The 14,498-nt window shown below is 32.9% G+C and overlaps 1 protein-coding gene across 1 annotated transcript in view; it reads right to left on the reverse strand.

The window, feature by feature from the left end:
- Positions 1–1,395: 1,395 nt before the first annotated feature.
- LOC129216987 (cyclic nucleotide-gated channel rod photoreceptor subunit alpha-like) overlaps positions 1,396–14,498 on the reverse strand; it is an 83,276-nt gene continuing 70,173 nt past the window's right edge. Inside the window, exons 3-4 of the mRNA XM_054851211.1 lie at positions 14,026–14,331; positions 1,396–2,161 (exon numbers count right to left, since the gene is read on the reverse strand). Coding sequence (XP_054707186.1) covers positions 1,401–2,161; positions 14,026–14,331 — 1,067 coding nt within the window. The 3' untranslated portion in view covers positions 1,396–1,400. The remainder of the gene's footprint in view (positions 2,162–14,025; positions 14,332–14,498) is intronic.

The raw sequence follows: 14,498 nt of genomic DNA on the forward strand, positions 1-14,498 counted from the left end.
AAAGCTCTTTTTTTTCTGCTGCGATGATTTACTGAATGTAGACGTCACGAGCTCTATGCTTGTGATTTGAGACTGCCACTGTTGCCAACTTTTTCTTCCAAAGAGAAAACCTTCGTAACTTGAAACCGCTAAAAAATTCTTTATATAATATATACATATATATATATTAAGCTTTATAGTTTTACGGTACATAAACATTTTTACATAAAGTGATCACTCAAAACACTGCTTAGAAACAAAATAATTCGTTCATAAAAATTATTTTATGTTTTGTTATTAGATTATCTGGTCCACTCCTGAAGAAACCTGAAAAAGTCCAGGTCTCTTATTTGGTCCGTAAGTTATCACATTCCAAAAACACAGTTTATTATATTTTCAAGGAAAAACTATAAAATCACAGTGTTTCAATGAATATCCTGCCACGCAATTATATAATTACACCATATCCACTAGTTCAACGATTTTCAAAATACCTAGAAGGTTAAAATTGCTCGAAAGAATAAGGATGTGTTGAAAAAAAGAAGAAACAAGAAGGAATTTATTGATTGATAGCTGTTTATTTAATAACTACTTCTAAATGTTAGAGTTCTTGCATGTTGAATAGGAAATTTTCCAATTTTAATCAGTTAGATCCAACGGATTTATACTTATTTACATTTGATTTGTTTTTTAAAAACATTTTAATAAAATATTATTCGCTCTTTCTTGTAACGATATTTCTTTTGTTTTATGCAAAATGCAACAGAACCTTTTTAAATGAGTTGATATTTGCTTGTAGACTGAGTATAAATTGAAATTTTCTTTTCATAAAATTTCTTTAAGAAACCCAACAGAATGCAAAACAAATTAGTTTGCTTCCAAAACGTCTTAAATAAACTTCGCCACCCAAAATCAATTTTATAGATACATTTTTTGGATTTTATGTATGTTTTATATTGGTAACAATCAATAAATACTCTATACGAATTCTTTTGTTGTGTTTTAGAAACTACGATTCCATAGTAAAAATTTATAAGAACAAAAACCATAATCTGGATAAAAAAGACTTCATAACAGAAACAGCTCTCAAATGCTATTCAAACATAGTTTTTAAAAATTATTCTATCCTTTTAGACTTCTTTAGAGCGAAAAGTTCAATTTGTTTTTTAACAGCAAAATAATTTTTTGGTTTTTCTGGCATCGGACGAAATTATTACATTTGCTAACGGAAATGCATAGATAAAAATCTTGACCCTTAACCATTTGAAATTATGCACAGTAAATCCTGCAAGTAACTTCCCAATTTCCTGCACCACATTTAATAAACAATTTAATAAATGTTAAAAATTTTTAATTTGAGCACTTTAGGGTGTAGTTATGAAAAAAACCAAAACTTTTAAATTCCGTTGGCAACACGGCATCTAAATTATGGATTCTCTATTTCGTTCGAAATCGTCCCCGCTGCCACTGCTATTTGATGTCGGCCCTGGTGGACCTTGGCCGCTACCAGTCGAGCAAATATGCAGTTCTATTTCGGCCAATCTGTTCTGAACTTCCCACTGCTGTTGGCTGAGTTTCAGACTCATAGAAGCATTGTCAGCCTCCAGCGTAACAAGCCGTTCCCTGAGTCTCTTTATTTCGGCGAGTAAAGCTTCTTGAGATGGTTCTGGGGGTATCCTCCCGAAAGGAAACTGGACAATGTTCTTGTCCATGATGAAAGGGCTGTCTGTGGTGTTTTGATAAGGCGATATGGGTCTGGTGTTCGTGGACAATGAGTACAAGGATTGGTATGAGGGTGCTGGCTTCAGAACTTTGGCAGGAGGTGGTGGCAAAAGCCTCTTCTGTGTGTTGTTGTTTGTGCCTATCAAAGTTGCGCCCAAAGATGTCCGCCTCTGAGATGCTTTCTGCATTTCCGACACCTTCTGGCTGATGTTCGAGATCGGTTCCATTGGGATTCCACCGGCGTCACCGAAGTTGGTGTTGCTGCTACTGGTGCTGCGACGTTCTGTGTCGTGGTGCGACGAGTGAGTCTCATTGTCCGCCATGTCGTCGAATAGTGTGGCTGCAGAGATAGAGGAAGGTTCTACGTTATATGGTGCGGGGCCGATGTCCATGTCTTCGAGTCGAATTCTCCCTTTGGATTCTACCAAACCTGGTGTGCTCCGACAGCGGCCCATCGCAACTGAAAATAGAAAACGCACATCAGTGTTTCAGAAATTAGTGCTATTTCAAAATATTTCGCATTTTCAAAAAAAAAAGTAAAAAAAAATTTCTAACTTTATTTAGAAAGAAAGGTTAACTTTGAAGCATACTGGCTAACTTTGCAAAACTTCAAGCTTTTTTTTCGTATAACTAGAACTGCCCAGAGTCAGCTCTCCTGCCAAGTTCACAAAAGAAGTTCTCTACTCTTTAGTTAAAAAAAAAAGAAAGAAAAAGGGACGCAATATTTTACAAAGTTCATTGCATTATTAATTAACTCTAAAATTACTGTTTGTAATATATTTTTGAAGTTGTTCTATCAAAGATAGAAATCTTGTGATGCTGTAAAGTACAAAGGGAGGATTTTTAAGCATTTAGAAATGTTATTTATTTATTTTTATGCTTTAAATTTTAATTTTATTGATATAATTTATTTTGCATCCCATTTCTGGCGCGGATCAAAGTTACCCTAAATGATTGGATAACTATGAATCAGATCAACAATTCACTTAAAATTGATTTAATAATACTTTTTTTTATTTTTGATAAATAACTTTACATTTCTTTAGTAACACTAACTTCGATAGTGTTTCTTATGTTTTATGCCAACAAACACACACACACACACACACATACACACACACAAAAAAAAAGAAGAAGGAAATTAAAACAAGTATGGGACAGTTTAAAAAGTTGTAGCTCAAAAATAAACTGTAAGGGCTTTATGCGAACTAGATTTCGAAAATTTTGCATTTATTAAATTTTTTTTGCCGAGATTCTGCTTAACGTTTTATTTTTAAGGCTCAGAGTTTCAACTTTTTCAAACGCTGTGTTTCAACGCTAACCAGTTGAAACACTGCCTTTGAAAATTTTATTATTAAAAAGCTTTGATTCTAGGAATTTGCTAGAACCTAAATATTTTGCAGAATAAATTTGATGTTGTTTGTTGCATACACAAATATTTTTCTTCTGACGTCAAAGATACATGTTTTGTTCTGAGCTAATTGTTTTAGACAATGAAAAAAATATTTCACGCAGCCCATCCAATTGATTACCTATATTACAAAATTGGTGTTTATATAGGGTAAAGTCTGCTTGTTCAGTAGTTTCGGAGGAATTAATCATTTCCTTTTTGTTATATTATTGGTTGTTTGAATAATTTTATTTTGAAGATTTTGTATGTAAAAAAAAATAGTTCCTAAGTTTAAGTTTTTCAAAGCTGTGTTTGTAAATTGTTCCATTTTTCAGACGAGAAGAAAATTTTGATTTCGCAAATGCTTTTTATTGCACCATAAAACTTAGCTTCTCTTCTCAAAGTTAGTAGACATCAGGTAATTTTTTCTGAAATTAAAAAACAAATAAAATGGCTACAAGTGGGAAGATTTTTTTTTTCAGTTTTAACTATGATGCCATTATTTCAGAAATGCGGTTAATTGGCCTTCATTTAATATTCTTTAAGATAAGAGCTCTATTTTAAAATTAGCATAAAGCTGTAGTTTTTTCACGATGCTTCTATCTTCTTGGTATTCGAAACAAGTGCATTTTCCTTCTAATTAGTAAACTAAAGTTTCCTCCTTTGTTGCTTAATTAAGCTCATAAAATGTCAAATAAGAATTAACTTCACTTATTTAAAATCAGCATTTTTATTTGTTGCATTTTTTTACATTCATAGCTATAGTGCATCCGTAATGTCTGCATTGTTTACAGCAACAGTTAAGTTCAATTCAAACAATTAATTAAAAACGTAAATAATACTTCATTGGCTTCCAACTGTTACAGGAAGTTCCAACAAGTTTAACTGTTTAGTGTAAATCCCATAAGTGTCTAATTTCTATAAAAAAAAAAGTGAAGAAAAAAAGGTGGTTGCAGTATATTTCTCGGAACTTATATTTTTGAGAAAATAACAGTGAATTAGTGCTGAGCATGAAAAAGTTAATTTTTAAGGAATATTAAAAAAAATGAAACTCGTAAACTTGCAAACTAAGCACCGACTATAACGAAAGTTAAATTCTTAAATAAGTGAGGCTAAGCTTTAAACACAATAAATGAGAATGGATAACTCAAGAATTGATAATCTTTTGGTAAAGACGCAATTTTATTTATTTATTTTAAATATTCAGTGTAAAGTTTAAGCACAAAACTTTCAGTTAATGATGTTCAAACTCTTAGTGTACCACGTTTGAATTGTTTTTTTTTTTTAAATTCCTGTCCATAAACGATTCTTATTTCCCATTGAATTTCGAGCTTCAATTCTTAATTCTGGTTTTCTTGTTTTCCAATTATAAATTTAAACCTGAAAAAGAATCTAATAAATCATCGTCGTCATTAGAGCAAACTTAGCTACATGTTGCACATTTTTTTATGAATCCATTTCTAATAATTAAAAAAATATATATATATACTATAAATTACTGTCGCAATTCAGATTTTAAAGATCAAGTTACCCAGCAACATTGATTAAACTATATTATGTTTACGAACAAAACATTGTCCAGCATGCTGTAGAAAATGAAAAAAAAAAACCTCCATCTGAAGTAATAGTTCCCTCAATAGAATCTAGATCTAAACTTTTACGGTTAGTTTTTTTGTTTCTTACTTCCTTTTACGAAGCAAAGGAAGTATTGTATTTGCGAAAAAAATTTCACCCAAAACTCGGCCTTAATTTCCATTTTGCTCGCCCCCAAATGAATATTGAGTTTTTTTTTTGTCAACCCGACCGCGCGTGGATATATGCCTAAGAACGTATAGACACCCGAAATATCCATTTTGACGATCTCCGAATTAATAACGAGTTTTCTCGTGACGTCCGTATGTACGTATGTATGTGCGTATGTATCTCGCATAACTCAAAAACGATATGTCCTAGAAAATTGAAATTTGGTGCGAAGATTCCTAGTGGATTCTAGTTGTGCGCCTCCTCTTTTGGTTGCAATCGGATGTTCCAAAGGGGTCTTTTAACCTTTTTTGGGGGAAATCATTGTTGATTTCAATGCAAACTTTGTAGTGTTAGACTTTGGCAAACACTTGGCGATATATCGCCAAGCTTTTTTTCGCCAAGTTCAGTCACCAAGTTTGCAACAAATTTGCAACTTGTTTATTGTAATTTTTCTTCCTCGCAATTATTTTTATTTTTTAATTTAATTTTCCTTTTTTTTTCTGGAAGTAAAAACAGACATCTGATAATGTTTTCGCACCTTACAAGTGATTTCAACACATGTGCCGTCGTTGGAACACTATGCTCCAAAGGTTATCCACAAGCTACAATTTTGAAACTGTATTATAAAAATAGTAAAATTTTATCTTTCAAAAGAAAAAAAAACACTTAATATATGTGTTATTGATAAGAGTAAAATAAAACATAAAAATTCAGCCAAATACAACTAATCCGAAATTGTAAAAAATCAGCAAAACTTAACTGTGACCACGTATGGCTCACCAACTTTACTCGTATTAAAATAGGCTTACCTGCAAAAAAGACATTTTTGAGGTTAAAATATTATTAATCCAATTCTGCCAAAATTTTGAGAACTAATTCTTTTTAAAATCTGTTTGTTTTATTCGCTCCTGTATTGAAGAAGAACAGATGATTTTTAATATTCAACAACAATGATTTCTAATGTTACAAGTATCAATATACATAACCCATAAAAATGTTTAGAGGAATACAAACTTGAAAACTGTGATAATGGAAAGATGTAGTGTAAAAAATATAAGGAACAATGTTTGTAATTGATGAAAATTCAAGAAATCGAATAAATGTTTTGTTGCCATTTTCAAATAAACTTCTTTCGGTGAAACTGTTTTTCATCTGTGAACTTCGCGGTCAAACAAAATATTTAAAAACTGATAAAGTAATCTACAGTTATTTATATATTTCAAGATTTGACCTATGGTAAAAGGATATAAGGTTCCTCGCGAATAAGTAACCCTTTAACTTCACCCTTAGGTTTAAAAAAAAACTAGCTGAATGCCGTGACGTTAATCGTAGCTGAAATAACGATCCTTTTTTAATGCTATAACAATTTAAAATTTTAACACGAAATTATCTATATTTAGATGCTTTATTGCACTTTTGAACTCGGGCATTACGTATGACGTAGACAAATTAAGATAATCATTGGAACTCAGTACGATATCTAGAAGAAACTCAATTTGTCATCCATAGGTGGCATCAAATGAATGGTTCCGTATGAGGAAAGGTCATAAAATGAAGGAGATATCAAAGCGAATGTGAACTTCCCGTCTTTAATACAGCTCCGATGAGCCAAAAGTGATGAATAGCTTCCTCAAATGGACATAAAGCGCGCGAAGAATGTCTCGGATACATGTCATCAAGATTATGAAAAAATGAGCGAAAACGTTTGCGATTAGTAATGCTTTGAGTAACTGTGACCGTACCGGGAGTTGGAGTCATCACTCTTTCATTTATGAGATTGTATATTATGATGAGTCATATATTATTAGGAGTCATTATTGGAATAATTACGGAAGAAATTGACGTAAGACTTTAAATGTTTTTGATGCTTGATGCTGTAATAATATATATTGCATCAAACGTTTCACACCTTTTGACTACGTAAAATTAAGGTGAATAAAAAGATTCAATACGAAAACCTTTTCATTCGTGTAGATCATTTGCAAGATCTTTCTATCATTTAAATTTTCCATAAGAAAATGAGGAGTGACTTCTTGACAAACTGCGTCAATATGATGCGGGTCGAAGCATCAGTATAGTGCAGGTCAACAATCAATATAATGCAAATCAAAGCATAAATATAATTAAGGTTTAAGCATCAATATAATGAAGGTCAAAGCATCAAATAAATTAGCTAAAGACTACTACCAAACAAGTTATTGAAATTAAATATTTTTAAGTTAATTGTTTAAGGACCATAAACTTGACGTAAGAGTATGAGTATGTTTTGCTCATAAAAGTACAGTTAAACTCTGTTAATATAAAATGTCAAAAATCCACGAATTTGTTCGTATTAGCCGTTATTCGTAACAACCGTAAATAAATGATAATGTGAAAAAAACGAAGAAATTCTTACCTATGTTTAAAAAATACAACTACAAATACACACATTGTAATCTAACTATTAGCATGTTCAGAAAAAAATCACTTATTTCTTATAAATGAATGTTTTTGAAAAATATTGAATAAGGATGATGGCAATCCACAATCGTGGAATAGGTAGTAACTTGCAATGAAAGATGAACAGTTTTATCTCCGAGTAAATTGAAATGTATACAGATAATGTGTGGGCGGTATCTTCTATGAAAAATATTTAATATTTTCTTCTAGATACACAATGGGAGTTCTACTACATAACAAAATGATGAATAATTTCTAAAAATAAAGTTTCAGTATTCAACATCGAACATTTTAGGTAAAGAGGTCATAAATTTTTGTTCGTCTTAGCCAAGACTTTCAATTTAATGTACGTATTACACGTGAAATGTTTAGTGTAATAAGATAGCAAACCTTATTTAACGAATAAAATGCTCGTTTTAGCTGTGATTTCGTATTAAACGTAATCGTATTAAGAGAGTTCAACTATTAAATGACTCAGTAAATAACATGTATGTTATGCAGGAGTTTCCCGATAGAGGTCACAGTGACCTTCCAAAAATTTCCTTATTCGGAAAATTTTTCCGATGATTCAGGAAATTTGATGACAATATTGCAACACTGATATTCTTTTTCCTTTTTTTAATTAAAAAAAAATAACGATACCTAGGTTTCCTTCACATTAGATGTAATGTATGTATGATATGTGTACATGTTCGTATTTTATCATTCGGTAAAATTGGAGTTTTATTAGATAAATTAAAGATTTACCCTTCCCAAAAATTTTAGTTTGGGGTACCCCTGATTCTGATGTTATGTTTGTGAAAATTGGTTCAGTAGATTTTGTGTGAATTACTGGAGCTTATGTGTCTATTAATGGTAACTAAAGATGCAAGTGTGAAAAGATTTTCCAAAATTAGTTTACAATTAGTTTACAATTAAATTCAGAAATATTTGGGTAATAATTGGCACTTATTACATGTTATCTTAAATTAAAAAGTAATATGAATGCAAATATTAAGACGCGTTGAAAACTTTTGAGATATTTTCAAAATTAAAATACTATGTATTTTTAAAAAAATAATAACAAGAATAATAAATATTATTACAATTTTAATTACTTTCCTAATGTTAAGATTCTTTCTCAAAAAAATGAGGAAAATATAATTAATGATTTTTTTTCATGGTCTTTAAACGGTTTCTGAGTTAAAACTCGCTTATTTATGGTAATTATATCCAAACGATTCTTAGATGCAAATTGCTTGTTTCTAGTAAGCAATAGCTTGTTCATGGAAAGACACGAGAAAATATTAGTTTCTCTAAAATACTGACAACTTTCCGAAACTATGGCCGTTTCAATAAAATTTCAAAGAGTGAGAGGAAAAGCTAAAATGATGAGGATGAACATAACGTCCTAACAAATTGAAACGAGCTGATGTGTGCATCACATGACTTCCTTTTACTCCAATTTAATGTCATTTTCTCATTATTGCAGTTTTAATGTGATTCAATAGTTTACTCTCTAAATATCACCAACAGTGACCAAATTAAAATCAGATTTAAAAAAAAATCACCAAATTTGTCGACAAGTTAGCGACAAAACTTGGCGACCAAAAGACTGGCGATAGATCGCCAAGTGTCCGCCAAATTATAACACCACTTGAGATTACATCGAAATTAACAATGATTTCCCTCCAAAAAGGGGCAAAAGACCCCCTTTGGAGCATCCGAATGCAACCAAAAAGGAAGGTGCACAACTAGACCCCACTAGGAGTTTACGTACCAAATTTCAAATTTCAAGGACATCCCGTTCTTGAGTTATGCGACATACATACACACATATGCACATACATACGTACATACAGACGTCACGAGAAAACTCGCTGTAATTAACTCGGGGATCGTCAAAATGGATATTTCGGGTGTCTGTACGTTCCTAGGCACATATCCACGTGTAGTTGGGTTGAAAAAAAAAAAAAACTCAACATTCATTTGGGGGTGAGCAAAATGGAAATTAAGGCCGATTTTTGGTTGAATTTTTTTTCGCGAATACATCACTTCTTTTTTGTAAAAGGAAGTAAAAAGTGGCGTAACGTGTGCAATCTCAAAAACATCTCTCTTTCAAAGACCACTTATTCTACATTCTCTTAACGAGTAATATTATTTATGTTTGTTCCTTTAACGAAAGTCACTTTGAAATATAAAAGAAAATGCAATAAAAACTGCCACTTAAAACTTTTGAAAAAGTCCATTCTCTAGCGAAATGAAAAATGGTCTCATATTTTTAAAAAGAATTTTTAGCGACTTAAAGTGCACTAATTACGTCATACATTAGTTTCAGAACTGTCGAAGCTCGAACAAAACAAAGGGCTAACCATATGTGAGACAATTTAAGCTACTTAAGAGCAAAATTTAAATAATCACACAACTGTCAGCAACTTTTAGTTTGCACTTTGTTTTCTCTGTTTAAAAGTCAAATCTTTCCTTCGCAAAATCAGGACTTTTCAAATTCATTCGAAAATTCTTTCATCGCTGTCTAGTTTCTTGTTTGGGCATCGTAAAGTAGCTGGAATAGAATGACAGAATTCATTTGTTAATTTAAGAGAGGAAGACACGAATGTCCGTTGAATTATTCGAAATAGATTCATTGATCTTGTGACGCATTTATCGCTTTTATTTTGGAAATTTGAATAGTAGAATATTAGCGTGATTGATGTTTTAACATTCAGTACTGTTTTTCTAAAATACAAAACATAATAATAATTCAATATATTCAAGAAATCAAAAGTTAATAATTTTAACATGTTTGCTTTCCAGATCTCATCCTCATATATATAATAGCCAATAATCAAGTAACGCTTCTGACGTCATCAACAATGAAACTCGCGCTACGGCATGATAATTTCATAATGTGTTTTGGTAATGTTTAACATGCAGGGAAAGGCTTTATTTTGACAAGGCTGAACTCGATCTGGCAACTGAACTGTTTTACTGGTAAGACTGTGTCATTTCAGGGGAATGAAGAAACGAAAAAGTGATCAGCATTGAACGCTATCTACTGGAGTTTAGGGTTAATCCACTGGAGTTAGGGTTACAATTTCAAGTATCAAAATATCACCAAACAGGCAATGGCTTCGTTCAAATGTAGAAGCAGATTTCACTCCTCATATCTTGACGGGCGATTTTCTAGTTATAAATAATGATCAAAAATATCAAAAAATAATATATTAAATTTAAACTTTCTCAAAGATAAAGAGAATATCTTTTGAATAAAAAAACCAGCCAGGTCTTTATGCCAAGTTTCATTAACTAAGAGAATATTCCAGAATATGAGATGTTTTATGTCAGGAGACCATCAAAAAAAGAGAGATTGAAGATTCAATTAGTTGTGCAAGTAGGGATTGCAATACTGGATCAAAAATGCAATACTGGTATTCGGTATTTTTTAACGTGATACCGGAATACCGGTATTAATACCGGTTTTGGAAATTTCCCAAAAAAACTTTCAAATATATAATGTTTCGTTGCCATATTTTATTATTGTGTGCAAAAAGTGCGTTCTTTACTTATTGTGAACAAATATAAAATGACGGAACGAATATCAGAACAAAAAATCAAAATAATAGCAAATAACATATTGCATCAATTTGGAACTCATTAGGGAACGAATTTCCTGCAGTTGAAAATATTCTTTCCGAATTCACTCGGACCGGTGGTACTGTTAATGATGCGCGATACACCTCCTGTAGTTGCTTAGAAATCCTTCTTTTTCAAATAATTCGGCCTTTAACTTTTCAACAGGGTTTGGTGTTTCTTTTGTATTGTGGGTAGTTTTTTTTTTCATCATTATTATTTATAACTAATTGTAGCTGTTCTTTGGGCGAAAATTCTTTTCCAGCATTTACATAATCTTCAAAGATTTCCTCTTGTTTAGAATAGGTATGTGTTTGCTTTTTATTAACCCTTTCCTTTGAAATTTACAATTAATTCAATCTTGTTAGGGTTTTTTTTTTTTTCTTTCGTTTACTTTTCGAAATTATTTACAATTAATGTAAATAGCTACAAGAACTGCTCTCACGTGGACCCAAGATGGCAAGAGGAAGCGCGGGCGTCCAAAACTAACCTGGCGTCAGATCGCCATACAAGAAAGAAATGTCTTTGGTTGGCCAAGCTGGGGGAGTGCCAGGAAGGCGGCATTAAACCGGTCGGGATAAAATGCCACGCTAGCGGCCTCATGCGCCACTAGGCGTTAAGAGAATCAAGTCACGTCGAGTCTATGTAAATAGCTGAAAATATGTTCCAACTGATTACGCCTTACCTATTTCCAAATGTTCAAGGCATTATAAATAATATATAGTTTGTTATAAAGCTGAATAGCGAGACAGAACAACGTATCAATTCCGCTGAGAACAAATTACTGTTTGTTATACGAACAAGAAAAAGCTTTTCTCAAAATTCAGTACAGTCGAGACAAATATTTAAAAACAATATCATACATAATTGTAGCAATTGATGGATAGAATAAATTGTTCACAGCACAAACACTTTCGTAATTACAATAAAAATTAATTTCCACAAGAGGGCAAGTCAAAGAAATGGAGAAAATTAAAACGTGGTTCAAATAAACTCACGAATGTACGATTCATCACAGCATCTAGGGACGAAAATATCATTTTGCAATCTTTCCGCTACTTTTATTCATTGATATTCCCTAAATTAGCTTTTGAAGATAAATTTTTACTTCAAGATTGATTTTGGTACTGCCGCATTTAAAAAGAAATTTATATTTAAAATAACAGCAGATATCAAATTAGTTAAATTGAAAACTCTTCAATTAAAAACCATTTTTTATTTTTAGCTGATACCGAAAATACCGGTATTCTACCGCAGCAAATACCGATATTACGAAATTGCAAAATCGCTCCCAATACCGGTATTCGGTATACCGGTATTGCAAGTGAAAGGTTTTAATGGAGGGAGTTCATTTCTAGAGCTGGTTGTATGGTTGTAAATTAGAATCAACTAACATGGTCGGATAAATTTCGTTTGGAATTTTCTCCGAACAGTGAAACGTTGGTTCCAATTCTTTCATAGATAAAGACTACTTTTTTTCCCGTACCTAAGACCGAATCACCGCAATTTAATTGCTTCTTTAACACAGTAAGATAATATTCGACTCCATGTTTGAGTATTTGCTCGTAGTAATAGCTTTAGGTTAGCTCATTTTGGGAGCTTGTGGGAGCTCCCGCCCGTCTGAAAAAGAGTTCTTTTTTCCTCTAAATCCACGCATCTCTACTACATAGTATGAAAATGTATAAAATGAAGCCTCTCCAAAAAGCGTCTGTGAGTTTAAACTCGCAAAACTCGAGAACTATCCGGCCGATTTCGCTGAAATTTAGCACAGTTCACAAAAAGCGAAGGAATTGTCCCACAGTTTTCTTTTTGACACCATTGGATAGAGCGACATTTTTTACACCAGATATATTTCGACCTATGGTCGAAAAACTAAGCTTCTGTCTGAAAAGGAAAAAAAGTTATGACCCTTTTTAAATCAAGTTCGAAAAATCTCATCTGCATTCAAGTTTTTAACCATTTTATCTTCGCGTCTTCATGGTTACGCTTTTTGAATCCATTGTTTTTTTCCATCTTTCTCTTAAACTTATGTTTTGTGTTTCCATGGTTACCCTTTGTAAGGCATCTTTCTCATTTTATTTTCTTAAAAGTATTTTGATACCTATCGCCGTTTGGAAGGGAAATTTTGCATGATGTTTTTTTTTTCTTTTATTTAAGCCTGATTGTTGAATGTACGTCACTTGACATAATTTTTATATTTAAAGCAGACTGGGCAAAGCCGGGCAGCGCAGCTAGTTTTAACTATTTTTCTCTTGATTTTCGCCATAGTGAGGTGTGGTTTTTTTTTATTTTTTATTTTTTAGTGTTGTCTGAGCGACGACGTTATTGGGAGCTTTGCATGACTAAACTGAAGAAGCTCACATTTATACTACAGCATAATGCTCTACTAATGAAACACATTTTGATTCCTTCATGCGACCTGCTTGCAGACCCATTTTGTCAGAACATCGTTACAGTCTAGAAGGGTTATTAACCACAATCACTATTGCTGCATCCTATTATTTCAAATAGCTGAGTAACAGCTTTTTAAAATCAGGTCAAAATTACGCTCCTAATTCGGACAAAAGCTTGTTGAAAAGCATTAAAATTCCATGATATGAATGCTTTAACCTCCTCTGGAGATTCATGGATGTTGTTGGTGCTTGTTATATGCTGATGCTTGTCTTCTTGGAAGTCATCTTTGAAGTTTTACAGAATCGAAATCCAAAAAGAAACAATGGTGTCATCAGGTTCAACGCCCAAAATGCTCTGAAAAACAGCAGCTGCTGCTGCGAGCAAAGGCTCGTCGAATGTTTTGGGTGGAAAGAGAGGGGGGGGGATAAATTTTACCCTAATGAATGATAAAATCTGTGCACCAACCTAGAACTATATTGAAAAAAGACTTTATGCATCATTTAAAAAAATCAAGAATAATCTGTAATAATGTCTCTCCAATTTCCTCAATCATCAGATAAAAATTGACGAATAGGAAATTTTTTGGACAAAAACATTGGACTTGAATGATGTTTTTATGTTTCTCCTGTGAATCAAAAACGTGTAAGCTTTCTCAAAATATATTCCAACAGTCGTTTCGAAGCATAGAATACAATTTAAAAGAGAGGCTTGAAACCGAGAATTCGAAACTACACAACCTATTTCCTCACCTTTTCGTAAGGGTTCTTTCTCATACTTGTGCAGTCTCTTGACGGCGATGGCTTCGAGACGGACTCGTGCGGCCGGATAATCCTTGAGTACGTCCCACATGTCGTGCTTGTAGAGACAGAATAGATCGGAGTATCCGAGTGAGCGGACTGAAGCGGTGCGCCGGTTGCCTGCCGTGCCCATGTTCAAGACGCTGATCTCGCCAAAGTAGCTACCTGCTCGCAGGGTTGCCAGCACCGTGCGGCCATTGTCTGTCACCACCTGCAACCGGCCGCGGTTCACGATGTACATCTCCTTGCCTACTTCACCTTTAAAAAATAGGTATGAGTTATGTAGCATGAATGTATTTGCTAATTGAGACAAAATGGTTAATACTATAAGCAAGAAAAAAAATAATATCGTAGTTTTATCCATAAGAAACTGACGAATGCAGTGGGTGCCCGTCGCAATGCCTTTTTGGGGGGGGGGAGCTTTG

Source organism: Uloborus diversus, chromosome 2 (assembly GCF_026930045.1).
Source record: "Uloborus diversus isolate 005 chromosome 2, Udiv.v.3.1, whole genome shotgun sequence".
NCBI classification, from domain to species: Eukaryota; Metazoa; Arthropoda; class Arachnida; order Araneae; family Uloboridae; genus Uloborus; species Uloborus diversus.